This window comes from Centropristis striata, chromosome 8 (assembly GCF_030273125.1).
Source record: "Centropristis striata isolate RG_2023a ecotype Rhode Island chromosome 8, C.striata_1.0, whole genome shotgun sequence".
Lineage (NCBI taxonomy): Eukaryota > Metazoa > Chordata > Actinopteri > Perciformes > Serranidae > Centropristis > Centropristis striata.
This window is the reverse complement of record NC_081524.1, coordinates 17,697,243-17,717,897: the sequence shown is the minus strand read 5'-3', so window position 1 is coordinate 17,717,897 and position 20,655 is coordinate 17,697,243. Positions and strand designations below refer to the sequence as shown.

At 41.8% G+C, this 20,655-nt stretch overlaps 1 protein-coding gene and 1 long non-coding RNA gene across 2 annotated transcripts; one reads left to right on the top strand and one right to left on the bottom strand.

The window, feature by feature from the left end:
• Positions 1 to 407: 407 nt before the first annotated feature.
• LOC131977040 (uncharacterized) lies at positions 408 to 7,452 on the bottom strand. Its single transcript, XR_009394845.1, has 4 exons — positions 7,167 to 7,452; positions 6,883 to 6,979; positions 2,317 to 2,433; positions 408 to 584 (listed from the first exon to the last, which is right to left on the bottom strand). It is a non-coding gene; the product is annotated as an uncharacterized LOC131977040 (long non-coding RNA).
• A 2,368-nt stretch (positions 7,453 to 9,820) lies between these two features.
• On the top strand, positions 9,821 to 20,174 carry LOC131976722 (tumor necrosis factor alpha-induced protein 2-like). The gene is made up of 13 exons (XM_059339875.1): positions 9,821 to 9,827; positions 11,520 to 11,606; positions 12,177 to 12,613; positions 13,464 to 13,675; positions 14,577 to 14,691; positions 14,803 to 14,925; positions 17,684 to 17,781; positions 17,860 to 17,952; positions 18,082 to 18,202; positions 18,283 to 18,408; positions 18,759 to 18,908; positions 18,983 to 19,104; positions 19,426 to 20,174. The coding sequence occupies exons 1-13, from the start codon at positions 9,821 to 9,823 to the stop codon at positions 19,610 to 19,612; spliced, it is 1,878 nt and encodes a 625-aa protein (XP_059195858.1). The 3' UTR covers positions 19,613 to 20,174.
• The last annotated feature ends 481 nt before the right edge of the window (positions 20,175 to 20,655 follow it).

The following is a 20,655-nucleotide window of genomic DNA, read 5'->3' as shown; positions in this document are numbered from 1 at the left end:
GACAGCTGTGGCACAAACTGCTGCTCTAAACACTGTGTGTGTGCGTGTGCGTGTATATATAATACACTATAACTTAAATAAGTACTTATTTGCTTATGAATTCTCTTTATTTATTTATTCCCTGTTAAGTGCCTTTGAGCGTTTAGAAAAGCACTACATAAATGCAGTGTATTATTATTATTACTTACCTAAAATAGTTTGGTACTAGCACAATCTGAGGATCCTCAAAAACACTCAAAACTGTCCTTTAACTGCCTATAAACACCTTCATTGTCTTTAAATAGACAGCCATATTTTTGCCATTTATTCCATGCAAATAAAATGCTGTTAATGTCAGTTGTAATTAATTAAAATGGTTCCCATTTAATGATTTATTTATTTTTTTACAAGTTTTTTAAGCAAATTTTACTTTTAAAAACAGATCAAGAGCAGATAAAAAAAATCAAACTCATTTTCATCCTCGTGATATTAAAAAGTAAAAAGTGTGTTACAATGACATGCATCCAGAAGTTGAGCTGATTTTAAGCCCCAGGACTGGTCATGAGGTCTTCCTTCAGCAGTGGCTCCTCATCCTTAACTTCCCCCTGTGTGCACAGAAAAGCAAAAAGCAGGATAAAGTGCAGAGCTGTACAATGTTACTCTTTGCTAAATTTTAAATGGCAAATATAAAAATTCAAAGACACTGAAAAATTTAGTCATGCATTCAATGTGCTGCTACACTTTTATTTTATTAAACAGCAGCTTACTTATAAACTTATAATATATAATTGTAAAAAATTAAGAAAAATTTGATTACACTTAATATATATTTTATCATCTACTGCCTTTTTCTAGTGTATTTTTTTATTGTTTATTTGCTTTTTTATTTTTTACCTGTAAAGCACTCTATAGATGAAGTTCATGTAACAGGGTAGACTTGTGTCAGCACTAGATTTGGTGCATTTTGTGTGACACTGGTGGTGAATTTTGTGGAATTTGTGGTCAGGGCTTCAGCCAGCTTAACTACCCCCACACACTCTCCTGCAGTCTCTCTGCTCTTCTCTGTGACAGGTACTGTGTGCATGTGCTCTAAGATCCCTCTACCTAAGAAATTGTAAATTGCATGTTTTTATCTTGTATTGAGTCCCTCTCTGCTCTTTGCTGTGACAGTGGTGTGGTGTGTGACATGGGCTGGAGTAGTGCAAGGACAGTGGGTCAGACTGGAAGCAAGTGCAACAACTGAGCAGCAGCAGCGCCTTGCAGCCACACAGTGGGGTGCAGCAGTCCACAGCAGCACAGCATGCGGCGTCAGCAGCAGTAGACCAGCCAGCTCCAGCCTGCCAGCCTGGTGACAGTGAAGCCCGCCCACTCACCAGGCCACACAGAACCGACACCTTCAGCTATCCCCCTCTAGTCTTTTTAAATTGATTCGCCTTGGACTCCAATTAACTTTTAAATATTTATGCATAGAAATAATAAAGGACTCATTTAAATCATACTGTCTTGTTGTGTCTTGCCCACTATCCACTGGCTGGTCAATCACTCGAACTAAAAAAACACTTTACATTCATTGCCATTATTATTATTATTATTATTATTATTATAATAAGCACCAGAAATGCAGCTAAATGTACCCCTACTATAACAATTATCGCCATAAGTTATACTACTGCAGCTGTTGTTGTTTTTTACTGTTTACACTGTAAAAAATGTCTGTAGATTTTACAGTGAAAAACTGCTAAACCATGACAGTAAAAGATGTAAAATGATAAATTGATTAATTAAGTTTCAGTAACAAAACACTGTAAATGTATATTTCAGCCAAAAGTATTTTTTACAGTATTGTTTTTTTGAACAATACATTACTCTACCTTAAAATACAGTGTAATATGTATTTAATGTAATATATATACAAGCCACCACTGTAATTTTTGCATTTATGTTTTGTAAAAACACTTTCTCACTGTTAAATGTACTAAACACCATATCTCTAACAAAAATATACTGCAATATTTAAGGGTAAAATCTTTAATTTATGCAGGATTTATAAAGTATTTTCTTGTCAATTATATGGCAGAACAGTGTTTCTTTTGATGGAAAAACTTTGTATTCATGCAGTAAAAAATGGAATAAAATGGCAATCTTAAATGTGAAATCAACATTAAAAAAAAAGTTCTACCGTATTTATTACGGTAAAGTTCTAGCAACACAGCTGCCGTTTTTTTTTACCATAAATTTTTTTTTTTTTTAACAGTGTATCTCAAATTTATTATTCTTCCCATCAGCTGTCCTCTAATTGATATTATCTGTGTGCATCATATCTTCTTGGATTCATACCTCTTCCTTCATCTTGTTGACCACAGCCTTGATGCCCAGAGAAGCAAAGCTGATGCAGACACAGAAGTGGAGAATGGCCAGGACGATCAGAGTGCTGTCCACCACTGCCAACACAAACTGACATGACAATAAAAAAAATGAATGGCAGGATTTAGGATTTTTTTTATTTTATTGTCGACAAATCCCATTTAACCCTCTTGAGTCCATGAAAGCACCGGCACATTATTTCTTAATGTTGCTTCACTTTTATGTCTTCACGTCATGGAGTCTTGCCATCAGCTGCCCTCTAAAGTTCTGACTTTAAACTACATGCCAGATTTTTTTTTTTTATGATATTCAGGCATTCACTAAAACCGGAGATAATGTCAAATATATTTCATATAAAATATTTAACTAGATATTATCCTCATTTTATATGTTGTATAAGCAACCTGTTCATATATATTTGCAATATTTAAAATTCAGTGTTTTTTTTTATATAATTTTCAAGATCAGATTTTATGTTTTCCTTAGTTTCTTTTGGATTCAAAATTTTGATCAAGTAAGTCAAAGTTAAAACTTAATTATCAGGACATATAGATGAGGTTGCCCTGAAAAAACTGATACCAACATGGCATGGTGAAGATTTTTTAACGGACATAATAGCCCAAGATTTCAGAGGGTTAAAACATTTGAACAATTCATTGTTTGGTGTATCCAAAGCCTGACACGTCTTCTTCCTCTGTGTGTGGCACAGAGGATGAAGACGTGACGTGAGGAAGAAGCTCCATTTTATTATTATGATTAAGAAATTATCTGGTTAAATAAAGGTAAAAAGAACCCATTGAGATCAGGACCTCTTTCACAAGGGTGACCTGGCCAAGGCGGAGGAATCAAGCCTAAGAGAGCCTTATAAATTAGTGTCAGCCAATTAATGTATCTGCCTGCACTCAAAGAAGGCAAGTCCGATTTCAAATACAATTCACAATGGTGGGTGAGACGACTGCAGCCAGTAACAAATCTCAGTGCTGGGTGAAAGACATTGTCCAAGGACTTGAGACATTTGGATGAAGCACATCTCCATAATCAATATTATTGTCTAAAAATAAAAATATTGTAAAATATTTCCATTTCCATGAACACATTTTTGTTTATTTTGAAATATCACCCTGCTGCAGTAAATAATCACGACTACAGCATCAAATGTGTATTAATCTGCAGCTGAAAATAATACCAAAGAAATGCTCCATTAACCCTTTGGAGTTTGGGGCTATTTGGGCCGTTTTATTTAATATTTTTCATTAGGAGTGGGGGAAAAAATCGATACAGCATAGTTTTGCATGTTGCATTTTCATGGCTGCCAAGTATTGATTTGTAGCGTTCCGATGGCCCGCCAGTATTTTTGCCATTAGAAATATACTGGAGTTACTCGTATTATATGAAACTAGAAGATCTCATTTCGGGAACTTGTTGAAATAACGCTGCAAAGTTAGATAGCAGTGAAGCTTAAAGTTGAGGAAAGTTTGATAAAATGCTGCATTTGTTGTCGTTCATAAGAGTTGAGTTCAGTTTGACTGAATACTTTGTTGGTCAGTCTGTGGGTTTGACTCTCATTGTGGAGAAATAAAAAGATTGAAGTGAGATGAATAGACTGAGAATTTTCTGTTATTTGACAAAACAATTCTTGATTTAATTTAATTTTGTGGACACAAAATGCAGTTAAACAGTTAAATCACAATATATTGTATCTCAATACTCACCATATCACCACCAAAATGCTTAAAATCACAATAATATCGTATTCTGACTCAGGATAAAATCACATCATGGGGCCTCTGCTGATTCACACCTCTAATTTTCATTCTGCCTATATAAAACAGCTTCTTTTTTTTTTTTTTTAAATGTTTGCCATGTTTGTATAATTTATTTTAGCATAACCTCGCCTATATGACCTGATATTAATTTTTAACCTTTGACTCACTGGATCAACATTTTAAACACGTTTTTTTTTTATTATGTTTTTTTACTTAAATACAATCATGCTCAATTAAGAATTCTAAATATTGTAAATATGAACACAGGCTGCAAATACAATATATAGGACATCTGGTTCTATATTTTTATACTAAATATATTTGACCTTATCTCCGGTTCTATTTGGCTGATCATCATCAAAAACTGTCATGGAGTTTGAAGTCAGAACTTCAGAGGGAAGTTGCTGTCAGGGTTCGATGCTGCTTTGTTTTTATGTTGTGATGTCATGAAGAAGTCATGTGATTTGAGTAACTTTTGCTGAAGATTTCATCATGGAGAGAGGTAGGAATGTATTGATAGGTGGACTTATTTGTTGTTGTTGTTTTTACAATAAGAAAAAAAAAATAGGCGGCAACCTGAGGCAATTGTAACAGGGTAGACTATAGCTGTGTCCCAATGTTAAGGAAGGATGCTCAAAGGGCTGGATTTGAAGGACACTACGTCATCGACATCAGCCGAAGGACTGTCCCAATGTCGAGGATGCTTCGGAGGACGCTGCTTCTCATTACCACTATTTCGCATCCATGCGTCCCTCACTTGCGCCGTTCACTTGCGTCTTAGTCCCGCCCACCGGGGATGCATGGAGAGACGCAAGTGAGGGAAGCGAGGAGAGGGGAAACGATTTAAGAGACATGAGACGTCCTTCCCTCCGAAGCGTCACGTGAAGCGACGTCCGTTTCTAATGACGGCGGCAGCAGATCACAGCTGGATCAGCTGTCAGTCGCTTTAACAGCTGGAGACATGCACTAATAATAATAATAATAATAATAATAATAATAATAAGTGTTTTCTCTGTTTAACAAACACCTGCACATGAATAACAACCTCCATTGTGTATTTATACTGTGAACTGTGTCCAGCTCAGGGGCACGGGAATGCCTTTATATAATTTATTAATTATTATTTGCTGCTGTATTAGGACAACTATTAGGGCCAAGTATGAAAAAAAAAAATACGGACCCGGGGGAGGGGGGTAATACTGGTCCATGCCTCACTGGGTCCGTCCGGTGCCACACACATACACACACAGACACACACAGACACACACACACACACACACACACACACTTCAAAAAGATGAATAAAGATTCCATAAACCCGGCTCCATGGCACGCGTAAAGACGCATCACATGAGGATGACCGTGAGGAATGAAGGCTGGGAACAATAAACCTGCTGCTGTGAAAAAAGTTTAGACGAACGCTACACTCTGTAACTGACAACAAGGAGCAGAGGAGGTCTGGAAGAGATCGCTCCGTGTGAACGCGAGGAGGAGGGGAGCGTCAGTCGGATCATTCTGATAAAACACCTTAAACAGAGCGAGTGATGGAGAAGAAGAGACATCCCGCAGGTAGAGAGGAATGAAATGTGGTGATGTCGTAACATCACCTCATGTTATCTGTTTTTAATCATGCCATGGTGGCTGGATCCCTCTCTCCTGGGTTCCTATTTATTTATTTATTTTTTTCATATATGGCCCTAATACGCCGTCGTAGTTCACGATCCTGGTGATAAATTAATTATTTAATATCCCAGAACATGATTGTGTCCGCTGAACACCGGCCAATATTTTATTAGGTTAGATGATTAAGGTAAAATGTAAATTATGTCACTCAGTAATGATCAGCCTCGCGTGGGACGGATGAAAATGACAAACAATGTAAAAGTGTTTCTTGCTGACGGACAGACTCTCATACTCTCTACTGTTTTTTTTTTTTTTACCTTAATAATACCCATAATAAATCTGTACGTGGAAAAAACAGATCACGAAAAGGAAAAAAAGGAAAAAAACTTCTAGAGCGATCTTTCTTTTAATTTATTATAAATGTAGAAATGGGTTTGTGGTGTTTTTGTTGTTCAGAGTCACAATAAAACAGATTTTAATTACATGGTGAATCATATAAATAAAATATAAAACTTGTGGTGACACACTTTAGTTTAATCTGTGATCTGTCTTCACTCCGGTATCAAACTACAGCGATGTTGTGATGTAGGCCTATAACATCCGTCCGATCAGCTGCTGCGTCTATTCAACGAGTCAGGGGGCGGGGCCACCGCTAAAAGACTTCCGGATAGGATTCTCTCGTGTATCCTCGCTTATGCCTCCTCCGATATGCCTCCTCTATCCTCTATCCTCTATCCTCCGATCACAAATAAGAGCTTTGGGACGGTCTTGAAGATGGCGCCCGCGAAAGAACTTCCAGCCTGAACATACCCCAAAACTGACCAAAACTTTGAATGTAAGTCACACATGGGGACATTTTTTATATATCTATTGTCATCCTGAATTTCCACCACTAGGTGGTGCTATAATAAAGAAAGTGCGTTTTGGCTAATAACTGCCATTTACTTTATCGCACATTCAAAAACCTTATATCCACGTGTTACCTGAAATGTGTTGAATCTTGTGATATAGGCCACGCCCATGTTCACCTCCCGTTTTTTTCCGTAAATTTGCGAAATGTCACAAACCTGCTTTTTCGAACTCCTCTTAGTTTTTTTAGTTTTTGCTAGCCAAAACTAACATCCCAGTTAATGCTCCAGTTAATGCTAACATGAATTAGCAGCGGCTTCTCTCAGTCAGGTTGAGGTGTAGAGAGGCTGTAGTGTCGCGTCCTCCGTCGTCAGTCAGATCCACCTCTCGCTCCTCCACTATGGTTTCCAAAAAACAAGATGGTTACAGACGAAAAGAAATATGGTAATGAGTGTAACGATGAACTCGATGCTTCAAGCAGGCCACAAGCCAGTGGGGGACGTCACAGTGACTACATCCATTATTTATATACTGTTTATGAAAAAATCTGCATAAAACAGCTTCATCTTTTAAAAGTATGCTTACCTGAAGTCGGGCCGTCATATAATCATATCTCCAACTATAGCTTCTCTAGTTCCATGTCACGTCTCTGGCGTACTGCACATAGCCAAAGATGGCCAAGGCAGCTCCGACTATTTTAACACACACAGCGAAGCACACCAGCTGGCTCTGAGTGGAGCACAACAGTTTTGAGAGCGCAGACTTTAGATTTAGATCTGATCACAGGACATATTTGAGTGTGAGGGAAATTTTTGTTTCCAAGAAGAAGAAATGTGAGCACAATCATGTGATTTTAGAGTTCAAGCAAACAATTTGAAAGAAAGCAGCAGAAATCAGTGGTTCTCAACCTTTTTTCAGTGATGTACCCCCTAACCAGGGCAAAGCATTTTTGCTTGAAAATAAAAAAGTTAAAAACAGAGTGCTGTGCCATCAGTGTCTGATTTATTAAACTTTGGAACTGATAAACACATATAAAATTCAAACATTTGGAAAAAAAACTATTTCAAACATAGTAACACTAGATATCTAAACGCAGTAATGGTATTTAATTGTATTTCTTCATTGTGTTTATTAGTGAAGACAAGAATAATAGAAATTATCATTATATGATTCTTATTAATAAGTTTATTTGATAGGGAAATTATTATTATTTAGATAGTGATTAAGTAAGAAACGTGTGATACAACTTGTATATTAGGACTAAAATAGACACATCTTTGAATAGAGTTGTTAAACACTTATGATAACAAAATATAAAAGCTGAAAGAAGACAACAGCATTGTAGTTACTGCACTCTGTGCATTACTATTAAAACCTTTTACTACATTTTTGGGGTCAAAGGTAAAATAAATCGTCATGATTTTTGAGCATAAAATTACATCATTATCACTTACCTACATATAACCCATTTGGCTGGCCAGTTTAAAAACTGTTAAAAATCTTTTAGCATTAGCGTTTTAGCCTTTTTTTTTTTCAGTTTTACCCTTTGCGTAGTTACTGCAGTTAGGCTTTGTAAGGCAGTATAGATAAATGGATTTTACTTTCTCTCACCACGAGAGCACACAAACCTTTTTTTAAATAGAAAATGTATATAAATAATAAAATGAAATAAGTTGTCAGACGAAAACATGATTTCCATTAACAAATCATATTAAAAAAACACACAGTTCAGTTCAGATGTCAACTTTATGAGGTTTAAACTATTATGTTTTGTGTGTGAGAGAGAGAGAGAGAGAGAGAGACAGAGACAGAGCTACACTTTCTCACCAAATGTAAAAAATATGAAGTAATTAGAGAAACATATTTCCAAAAATTTGAATCCGTCAAAAAAGGTTTTTTAAAATGGTCAGGTGAGGAACAACTGCCGCTCCTCCTCGGGGAAGAGTCACAGAGCTCTAGGTTAGCAGCACTCTATGTTTCTGCCTGTCACACACTGAGAGACAGCGAGTGACACACAGCTGTTGGTTGTTTTGTTTTTATTTTTTATTTTATTTTCTCTTCTTTTTTTTTTTTTGCTGGGACAGTTAGATTGTATAAATGATATGTTGATTGTAATTCAATGATTGTAAATATTGCTTTCTTTTATGTTATTAGTTTTTCTTTTCTTTTAAAATGAATAACAGAATTATAATAATTTATTGTAAATATTGCTTTCCTTATCTTGTTATCTTTTTTTCTGACGGTTATTTTTGGCAATATATACATTGTTACGTCATGCCAATAAAGCCAATTGAATTGAATTGAATTGAATTGAGAGAGAGAGAGAGAGAGAGAGAGACAAAAAGTGAAAGTAAACAGCTGACAGAGGAGGAGATGCTCTGACTCACCCAGACTTACCAGACCGGATCCGGCACGTTCTGGTCCCTCTTGTCTTGGACCCTCTGGTTCCTGGTCTTGGACCCTCTGGAGGCTCTGGTTCCTGGTCCTGAACCCTGTGGTTCCTGGTCTTGGACCCTCTGGAGGCTCTGGTTCCTGGTCTTGGACCCTCTGGAGGCTCTGGTTCCTGGTCCTGAACCCTGTGGTTCCTGGTCTTGGACCCTCTGGAGGCTCTGGTTGCTGGTCTTGGACCCTCTGGACCCTGTGGTTCCTGGTCTTGGACCCTCTAGAGGCTCTGGTTCCTGGTTTTGGACCCCCTGGACCCTCTGGTTGCTGGTCTTGGACCCTCTGGACCCTGTGGTTGTGGTTCCTGGTCCTGCTGAGGATGTGGAGCTCCTTGGTGTCCAGCAGGGGGCAGCACAGCAGCTCAGCAGGTGATGATGGTCGAGATCTCATGTTGATCCAGAACCAGAGGTGGGGAGTACATTTACTCTCGTACTGTTTGTGTGGTTTTGGTCATTTTGTGTCTTTTGTGGTCAGTTTGTGTCTTTGTTTGGGCAATTTGTGTGTTTTTGTGGTCATTTTGTGTGTTTCTGTGGTCAATTTGTCTCTTTTTCTGGTCATTTTGTGTGTTTTTGGTCATTGTGTGTCTTTTGTGGTCAGTTTGTGTCTTTTTTGGTCAAATTGTGTTAGAACAATTAAATGTCATTTACTATTACTATTAATACAGACAGCCAGAGGGACAGACAGAGAGAGACATGTGGCTCCCCGCATCATGTTTCCAGCCCGTATCATGTGTCTAGCCCCGCCCCTCCCGGCGGGCTGCCCCCTCAGAGCAGCGGAGGAGATGAGCAGCGGAGGAGATGAGCGGTGAGACGGTTCTCTCTTTATTTTACCTTTAACTCCGCTTCACTGGCTTTTATTGTGAAAGGTGATTTATTTTCGCTCAGATCGCCGATCGGGTGATTGATCGGGTTATTGATCCGGGTTATTGATCGGGTTCTGCTCCGTCAACTGTCGGAGCGTTTTTTTTTTTTGTTTTTTTTTCAGATCATTATTAACAATGAGGGAAATACAGGCATTCAGTATAAACAAGACATAAAAAGAAAAATGTCAGTTACAAGAATTAAATATAGGGGTGGATTCGGGACACTTTGGCTGGTTTATTTCTACCATGGGTGTCATGTGACTGAAATTACATAAAATATTTTTAAATTTAGAAAAATATGACAAAGTCAAAATTGTAAAAAGTGTCCCACATTACCCGAATTAACTATATTAAAATAAAATAATAACATAATAAAGCACATAGGGTATAAGGTGCTTCCCTTTATATTATTCTGGGGTTTCTGAAAATAAGTTTTTAAAGTGTATGAGAGTGCGTTCACATTCCTTATTTGACATCAACTCTAAAGTTTTTATATAAAATTTTAGTTCTATTGTGAAAACGCTAAAGTTAGGGAGGGATTTGGAAAACTTAATCTTGTGTATGTGAAACTTTCCCATCAGAAGCATCAGATTTGTTATAAAGTGTGTGTGTATATATATATATATATATATATATATATATATATGTATATATATATATATATGTATGTATATATATAAATAGATAGATAGATAGATGACAATGAGCAAACAAAATATTTACAATTTACAATTTACAAGAGAAACAAACTCTCTGTATTTGACTGGAAAGGCTTTAGCTTCTATGTAGTTTCCGTAGCTATAAAGACTTCCATTATCGTCAAACAAGTCCTTCACAAAGATCATGTCCCTCTCAATCCAGCTCTCTTTATATACACATTTGAGCATTGTTCCAAAGTAATTCCTTGTGTGGAGAAAAGTTGTGAACATAGCATCATTTCCCAGAGAGTAAAGCCTGCTGATAATACTTTGAGAGTTTCAGTGGAAGTTTGTGAAGTTGTGAAGTTTTTTCTAAATAAATTGTGTGGAATAAAATTCCATAGTGACTCTGGTAGTTTCAAACATTTTTTTAAGCCATTTAACTTTAAAGGCAGAATTCAAGTGAAAAAAATTCAAAACTTCCAAACCTCCTTCTGCTCTCTCTAAACCAAGAACTTCTTTCTTAGGATGGTGGTGTCTGTTTTTCCAGACAAAATTGATAAACAATCTAATGATTTCTTTACAGAGTGCATCCTTAAGAAAAAGTGACAAAGCTGGATAAACAAACCTGGACAGCCACATGACTTTGTTTTTTTCTAATTTTTGGGTGAAGTTAAGTTGCTGTCTAAGATCCAAATCTTTTGTAGTTTGAAAGTGTCAGAGCGTTAATGATTAACCATTTATGACTGAGACGTCACACGGAGCAGGGGAACTGATCCCGGTTCAGCTGGAACCCTCTAATATCTGGACCAGAGTCCGCTAGAACTGGACTGGTTCAGGTTCTGCTCTGTCTCTTTTCCTCTGTTACCTGATTTATAACATGTTCCAGGAGGTTCTCTGAAGAAGTGGTTCTCTGTTGAACAGTGGCCTCTGTTTGTTAGTTCTAAACCTTCTGAAGACGGAGAACGTGTTGTTGATAAAAGTTTTGTTCAGCAGGAGGAGAGATGCGGAGGCTGCCCCGCCTGAAGAACCCCGTCAGGGCCTGGAGGAACCGCAGGCAGCAGAACCATACTGACACTGCAGGTCAGAATCAACAGAACCTCAGATAGAACACCGTCATGTCAGAGCCAACAGAATCACACATAGAACACAGTCAGGTCAGAACCAATGGAACCTCAGAGAGTACACAGTCAGGTCAGAACCAACAGAACCTTAGATAGAACACTTACAGGTCAGAACCAGCAGAACCTTAGAGAGAACACCGTCAGGTCTGAACCAACAGAACCTTAGATAGAACACAGTCAGGTCAGAACCGACAGAACCTTAGAGATAACACAGTCAGGTCAGAACCAACAGAACCTTAGAGAGAACACCGTCAGGTCAGAACCAACAGAACCTTAGAGAGAATACAGTCAGGTCAGAACTAACAGAACCTTAGAGAGAACACCGTCAGGTCAGAACCGTAGAGAGAACACCATCAGGTCAGAACCAACAGAACCTAAGAGAGAACACGTCAGGTCAGAACCAACAGAACCTTAGAGAGAACACCGTCAGGTCAGAACCGTAGAGAGAACACCATCAGGTCAGAACCAACAGAACCTCAGGGAGAACACCGTCAGGTCAGAACCAACCAGGATGTCTTGCTTGTTGCAGAGGAGGTGTCGGACTGTGAGGAGGTTCTGGAGCAGCTGGAGGAGGTCAGCAGGAGGCTGATCCTCAGGGAGGAGCAGCTGTTCTCTCAGGACTCCCCCAGTGAGGAGGACCAGGATCAGCTGCACATGGACCTCGAGGCTCTGAGCCTGCAGCTTTGGACCGCCGTTGACAACACTTTCACCTCCTCCTGCTCCTCCTCCTCCTCCCCGGCCCACCTGGAGGTCCTGAAGAGTGCTGTGGCCTCCATTCAGCAGCAGGAGGAGCAGGACCGGCGGTGGACCGGCTGTCCTGAGGAGTGCGTCCCGGCGTGGCGTCCTCAGAAGTGTCTCAGCAAACATAACACTTTGCTGCAGAACCTAGTGGAGTCCAGACTGACCCGGGCCGCCCAGAACCAGGACAGCAGCACTGACAGCCTGTCCTCCTCTCTGAAGAGACAGGTGAGTCCTCCCTCTGGAGAACTGCAGAACCACACCGACACTGCAGGTCAGAATCAGAATCAGAATCACTATATTAGTCCCTAGTAGGGAGATTAGTTTTGCAGCAGGACACACAAGACAAGGTACACAACGATAATAGAACAAGACCCAATAAAAGTCTAATAAAACACAGTCAAAGAAACGACATACACATATATGTTGGTCAAAACCAACAGAACCTCAGAGAGAACACCATCAGGTCAGAACAAACAGAACCTCAGGTAGAACACCGACAAGTCAGAACCAACAGAACTTCAGATAGAACACAGTCAGATCACAACCAACAGAACCTGAGATAGAACACAGTCCGGTCAGAACCAACAAAACCTCAGGGAGAACACAGTCAGGTCAGAACAAACAGAACATCAAATAGAACACAGTCAGATCAGAACCAACAGCACCTCAGAGTGAACACAGTCAGGTCAGAACCAACAGAACCTTAGATAGAACAACATCAGGTCAGAACCAACAGAACCTCAGAGAGAACACAGTCAGGTCACAACCAACAGAACCTGAGATAGAACTCAGTCAGGTCAGAACCAACAGAACCTCAGGTAGAACACTGTCAGGTCAGAACCAACAGAACCTGAGAGAGAACACCGTCAGGTCAGAACCAACAGAACCTCAGGGAGAACGCTGACAGGTCAGAACCAACACAACCTCAGATAGAACACTGTCAGGTCAGAACCAACAGAACCTCAGAGAGAACACCATCAGGTAAGAAGCAACAGAACCTCAGATAGAAAAGCATCAGGTCAGAACCAACAGAACCTGAAGTCCTCCCCCTGAGGGGGAAACTGTACCTGTGCAGGTGTGTGGTATGGGGAGGCGTGTGAAGGAGGACCTGCTGGTGGTGGTCCGGGCGGTCCAGGACTGTTACCCTCCTGAGATGGACATCCTGAACCTTTACTCCGGACTCTTCCATCGGAGCTTCTCGGCCCGGCTGACTGAACTCGCTGCTGCCGGACCAGAACCAGATGACTGCAGCTACCTGCTGTTCTGGATCAACCATTGCTATCCACAGTGAGTCCCCCAACAGGCCTCTGGCGGTTTTCCCGCCTTTAGGATCACCTGTCTTCACCCTGATTGTTCCCACCTGTGTCCTTACTTTGTGTCTATATAGTCCGAGTCTCCCTTTGTCCCGTCAGTTGGTCTTGTCCATCAGAACCAGAACCAGAACCAGCGCTGTGTCTGTGTCACTGTTAGGTCTTGTTGCTTTGATACTTTGATTTATTAGAGTGATTTTTTGTTTGTTTAATAAAACTGTATTTTGAAACTTTGGTCAGAACCTCAGGGAGAACACCATCAGGTCAGAATCAAAAGAACCTCAGGGAAAACACTGAAAGGTCAGAACCTCAGGGAGAACAACGACAGGTCAGAATCAAAAGAACGTCAGGGATAACGGCTACAGGTCAGAACCTCAGAGAGAACACCGTTAGGTCAGAACCAACAGAACCTCAGGGAGAACGCCGGCAGGTCAGAACCAACAGAACCTCAGGGAGAACATAGTCAGGTCAGAACCTCAGTGAGAACACAGTCAGGTCAGAACCAACAGAACCTCAGAGAGAACACAGTCAGGTCAGAACCAACAGAACCTCAGATTGAACAACATCAGGTCAGACCCAACAGAACCTCAGGGAGAACACAGTAAGTTTCAGATATAACAGAACCTCAGAGAGGACACCATCAGGTCAGAACCAACAGAACCTCAGGAGTTGTGTCTTTGGGTTCTGGTCCATGGTTCTGGTCTTGACCCGCATACGCTGAAGGTTCTTCAGGCTTCAGCTCGTCTCCTCTTAACTGACACTGTAGAGAGATCAGAGCACAGATTATTCCCAGTCTGAATGTTGGAAACAATGAGCTCTCTCTGATCTGGAACCAGTTCTACCTGTTAAGTCTCAGGTGTGTTTGTTTCCTCCGGCAGTGAAATATTAAACCATGAAGAGCTGAAAGGAAAGATAAAAACAGCCTGTCTGGGTTCTCTGCTGCTGCAGGACCATCTGGATCGACTGGAGGACCAGTACCTCAACCACAAAGAGGTAAAGACCAGCAGACTGATGGGAACAGGTCTTTAAGGCGTTCCAAGTGTGTTGAGAAGAGTTCAGGTGTCAGTTAGAGAAAAACAGAATGAAATGTTTTTCTTTCTTCAGGACAAAGTGAAGCTGTGGCTTAACGCAGCTCTAAGGAAAGAAGAGGAGAGCTGGCTGAGCGGCCAGAACCCAGAACTCCTGGACCGGTACCGCTTCAGCCCGCTTGCCGTCGACGTCATACAGGTGAGACCAGGGATGCACCACAGGTGGAATTCACAGGTGGGACCCTCAGGTGTGACTCTCAGCTTCGCCCCGAGCACTACTGTTATACTGTGGATTTCTTCTTCTTCCTCTTCTGGACGCAATTTCGTCCCGCTACTAGTCCTACAACTTGAAGAGTTGCAGGACAAATTATATATCAAAACGTGCGGTTTGATCGGGATCGGTGTGCTATTACTTTTCTCTACAGAATAAAATTTTTTCCCGATGTAAATGGCATTTGCATTGAAATGAATGGGAGGCCGAAAAATGAGCGAAAAACAACAATAAATTGAGATTTTTAAACGTCTTAATTTCGCCTAGAGACTCCATTTAAACTTTAAACAGTAGACACAAGTCTTGTGTATTGGTGTATTAATCCACGTTTCGATAGGTCATATAGTTTTTTATCAATCCCTGTTCAATGACCATGATCATTTTTGGAGAAATTCTGAGATTATAATGGGTGTGTATTGCACGGAATGTTCGTGTCACAGTGTGTGACATCATCGCCAGAGTGTTGAGGGAGAGAAAAAATTGTCAAAAAATAAATTTGAAAACTGCGCTCCAGGCCGCAAATTCCACTCTACAGAAATAATTTATACATAGAAACGTATATAAATTTGTCTTCTCACTCACAATCCTCTGGTAAAGCTGTCAGAGTTATAGTTTGGGCGTAGGACGCACAGATGCGCCACCAACACCACCAACTGCCTCATTGGGTCCCATATTAAAAACGCAGGAAGATTTCGGCAAAAGCGAGATGTAACAGTTTTTTTAGATCGCTCTAACAAAGCTATTTTTTTCTTTTTTCTTAAAAAAAAAACATATGTAGACGTTCAGGAAGAACTCAGGACGCTCAAAGTGAAGTCGGATCAATGATAGGTATTATGGTTTTGCCAAAAATGCTTTCTGTTTGAGGCCAGAAATTTCACTCTGCCCACCTCTGGCTGCTTTCACTGTGCCAGAAGATTCCACAGCTGTTAATTCTGTTGATTGCTCTGCTCTGATTGGTCGACCCCAACGCCTTTGATGCTTTGATGTGATTACAGTTACAGTTACAGATACACACACGCACACACACACACACTGGTCATCTAATGTAATAACAGTTAAAGATACACGCACGCACACACACACTGGTCATTTAATGTAATAACAGTTAAAGATACACACACGCATACACACACACTGGTCATTTAATGTAATAACAGTTAAAGATACACGCACGCACACACACACTGGTCATTTAATGTAATAACAGTTAAAGATACACGCACGCACACACACACTGGTCATTTAATGTAATAACAGTTAAAGATGCACGCACGCACACACACACTGGTCATTTAATGTAATAACAGTTAAAGATACACGCACGCACACACACACTGGTCATTTAATGTAATAACAGTTAAAGATACACACACGCATACACACACACTGGTCATTTAATGTAATAACAGTTAAAGATACACGCACGCACACACACACTGGTCATTTAATGTAATAACAGTTAAAGATGCACGCACGCACACACACACACTGGTCATTTAATGTAATAACAGTTAAAGATACACGCACGCACACACACACTGGTCATTTAATGTAATAACAGTTAAAGATACACGCACACACACACACACACACTGGTAATTTATGTAATAACAGTTAAAGATACACGCACGCACATACACACTGGTCATTTAATGTAATAACAGTTAAAGATACACGCACGCACGCATGCGCACACACACGCACTCATGCGCACACACACGCACGCGCGCGTAATCGTGCACACTCCTCCAGATACAAATGTTTCACACACACACATTTTGAGGTTAAAGGGCATAGGTTGCTGTACAAATAAATACTTGAAGAGGAATGCTTGTTGTAGGTGTGCTCCTTGTATATTATATAGTATCATAACATTACTAGTATTAATTGTTTGAAATCTCTGAAGAATCTCATCATAGTGTACACACACCGGCAGTAGTCCCCGTGGCCCTTTCAGAATTTCCCCAGAGGAAATTTTCTAGTTATTATTGTTATTGTTGTTATTATTATTCCAGGGCATAATTTAGAAACTCTGTTCAAATTTGTATTTGTATTTCCTTGTACAAATGTTAAGTCTATTGTTATTGTCATTATTGTGTGCCTTTTGTTCAACTCAATACAGTATTTTTTCAGAACCTGTGCTTGGCTTATTATTGCATCCACTCAACTTATTTGGCTACTGTGAAATTGGCAAAGTGAAACTTTGATTCTAAATCAAACATATTTTTTTCTGGCATGCTCTGTCTGCAATTGTAAATTGCATTTCTAATTGATGGTATGTTTCGATAATGGTGGAAAACACATTAGGTTGGTTTCTTTGAGTCTAGAGTCTTTTCTAGAGTCTCCCACCCCAGAGACCACGTCGCCCCTCGCGCATCCTTCTCACCTTTTTCTCCCCTGACCCGTTTTCATGCCTGCTCAGGTGTGGGACCCTCAGGTTTGACCCTCAGGTGTGACCCTCAGGTTCGACCCTAAGGTGTGACCCTCAGGTGTGACCCTCAGGTGTAGGACCCTCAGGTGTGGGACCCTCAGGTGTGTGACCCTCAGGTTCGATCCTCAGGTGTGACCCTCAGGTGTTACCCTCAGGTGTGACCCTCAGGTGTTACCCTCAGGTGAGACCCTCAGGTGTTAACCTCAGGTATGGGACCCTCAGGTGTAGGACCCTCAGGTGTTTGTTGTGTTACAGGTGATTGACAGCTCCCTGTCGGAGGTCAGCTGTGTGATCAGAGACCAGAGCAAAGGGCACAACAGGGTCACAGCTCACCTGGACAGCTTCCTCAGCAGGTAGACCCCGCCCACTGACCTCATGAATATTAATGAGCTGATCCAGGTGTGACTAACAACCAGGTGTGTGTGTTTCAGATATGAGAAGTGTGTGGAGGAGTTTATGAAGGGAAACCACAGTAACGCCCGCTCAGTGATCAAAGCTCAGCTTGTCTGTGAGCAGCAGCTCAGGTACGTCTCACCTGTTCCATCTATCTCATGTGTCTCCACCTATCTCACCTGTCTCACCTATATCCAGCTGTCTCATCTGTCTCACCTGTTTTACCTATCTCACCTGTCTCACCTGTCTGACCTTCTCAGGGATTACATCACAGCTCAGACAGGAAGTGTGTTGGAGCCCCAGCGGCGGCACTGCATGGACGCTCTGTCGGCCCTGAAGGACTGTGGGTACAGGTGTCTCACCTGTCCCCCCCAGCTGAAGGTAAACCAGCCCCCGACACCCCCCCCCCCCCCCCCCCCCCCCCCCCCCCGACCCCCAGTTGACTCCTGCTCCCTGTCCAGGTGGGTCTGGCCCAGCTGTGGACGGCGGGCTGGGCGGACGGGTCACTTCCTGTTGTGGACTCGCTGCTGGACTCTCTGGACCGCCAGCTGAGCGACCTGTCGGACCTGATGCCCACCTGCAGACAGGTGAGCCGCATCGACCAATCACAGATCAGACATCACTGCTGAGTCAGCATCAACGTCTGCACACTGTAAAACACCCGTTTGTCTGTCTGCCTGCCTGCCTGCCTGTCTGTCTGTCTGTCTGTCTGTCTGTCTGTCTGTCTGTCTGTCTGTCTGTCTGTCTGTCTGTCTGTCTGTCTGTCCGTCTGTCTGTCTGTCTCCCTCTCTCTCTCTCTCCGTCTGTCTCTCTGTCTCTCTCCCTGTCTTTCTCTCTCTCTGTCTCTCTCTCTGTCTCCCTGTCTGTCTCCCTGTCTGTCTCTCTCTCTGTCTCCCTGTCTGTCTCTCTGTCTGTCTTTCTGTCTGTCTGTCTGTAGTCTGTGCTGTCTGTCCTCCAGGAGGACCTGGTCCTGCAGTATGTGAAGAGGACTTTGAGGACCAGGACCAGGAGCAGAGAGCAGCAGGTGGACGGGGCTCAGAGGATGACTGAAGACGCTCGTAAGATCAGGGACTTCTTCCAGCAGGAGGTGAGACACGTGCACGCTCATACATGTGCACGCTCCTTCATGTGCACACCCTTACCGCCGTGGGTTGTCCTCAGGGTGGCGGTGCTCCGTGGCTCGGCGAGATGCTCCGCAGCGTCGCTGAGGTTCTCCGTCTGCAGGACCCAGGAAGTGTTCAGCTGGAGGTCGTCAGTCTGGCAAGGAAGTTCCCAGACCTCAGGTAAGGCTATGAGCCCCGCTCCCTTGTGGCTACAGTACAGGTTATAAGCCCTGCCCCATGGTTGCTACAGTACAGGTTATAAGCCCCGCCCCCTGGTTGCTACAGTACAGGTTATAAGCCCCGCCCCCTGGTGGCTACAGTACAGGTTATAAGCCCTGTCCCCTGGTGGCTACAGTACAGGTTATTAGCCCCGCCACCTGCTTGCTACAGTACAGGTTATAAGCCCCGCCCCCTGGTGGCTGTAGCACAGGTTATAAGCTGTATGTTTGTTTGTTGTTATTGAATCTAGTTGTTATTGATGTTGTCGTTTCGTCTCCCCAGCGGCGATCACGTGGCGGCGCTGCTGTCTCTGAAGGCGGGACTCTCGGCGGCGGACGTTCGCTCCATCAGACGCAGCGTGGAGGAGAACCGCCCCCTGGATGCCTCCACCAATCAGAGCCCTTCATTCTTCTCCAGGGTCAAAGTGAAATGGATCGATAAGAAGATCAAACAGATGTTAGCCTGTTAGCACGTTAGCATGTTAGCTAGTTAGCATGGTAGAATGTTAGCATGTTAACCTGTCGCACCGAGCACAGCAATATCTGTAGGGACCAGTGCTTGGGGCTTTCTTCTTCCTCTTCCAGACTCTTAATTTCACCTAGAGACTCCATTTAAACTTTAAACAGCAGACACAAGTCTTGTGTATTGGTGTATTAATCCACATTTCGATAGGTCATATAGTTTTTTATCAATCCCTGTTCAATGACCATGATCATTTTTGGAGAAATTCTGAGATTATAATGGGTGTGTATTGCATGGAATGCTTGTGTCACAGTGTGTGACATCATCGCCAGAGTGTACAGGGAGAGAAAAAATTGTCAAAAAATACATTTGAAAACTGCGCAAATTCCACTCTACAGAAAAAAATGTATACATAGAAACGTAGGAAAATTTGTCTTCCCACTCACAATCCTCTGGTAAAGCTGTCAGAGGTATAGTTTGGGTGTAGGACGCACAGATGCGCCACCAACACGCACCAACTGCCTCATTGGCTCCCATATTAAAAACGCAGGAAGATTTCTGTAGAAAAGCATATTTAAGATCGCTCTTACAAAGCTATTTCTTCACTTCTCTTCACAAAAAACATATGTAGCTGTTCAGGAAGAACTCAGGACGCCCAAAGTGAAGTCGGATCAATGATAGCTATTATGGTTTTGCCAAAAATGCTTTCTGTTTGAGGCAAGAAATTCCAGTCTGTCCACCTCTGGCTGCTGTCACTGTGCTAGAAGATTCCACAGCTGTTAATTTCCATTGATTGCTCTGCTCTGATTGGTCAACCCCAACGCCTTTGATGCTTTGATGTGATTACAGTTACAGATACATGCACGAACACACACACACACACAAACACATGCACGCATAAGCGCACACACTCCTACAGATACACATGCTTCACACACAAACAAACAGTCACACACACACACACACACAGGTAACTTTATATGATTTTAGTTACACACACACACACACACACACACACACACACACACACTTCTACAGATACACATGTTT

Bases quoted from the DNA above. Each gene is read 5' to 3' on its own strand.
- LOC131976722 (XM_059339875.1), top strand. The intron at 18,203-18,282 runs GTAAACCAGCCC...CTCCCTGTCCAG, and splicing joins CCTGTCCCCCCCAGCTGAAG to GTGGGTCTGGCCCAGCTGTG. The intron at 18,409-18,758 runs GTGAGCCGCATC...GTCTGTCTGTAG, and splicing joins TGATGCCCACCTGCAGACAG to TCTGTGCTGTCTGTCCTCCA.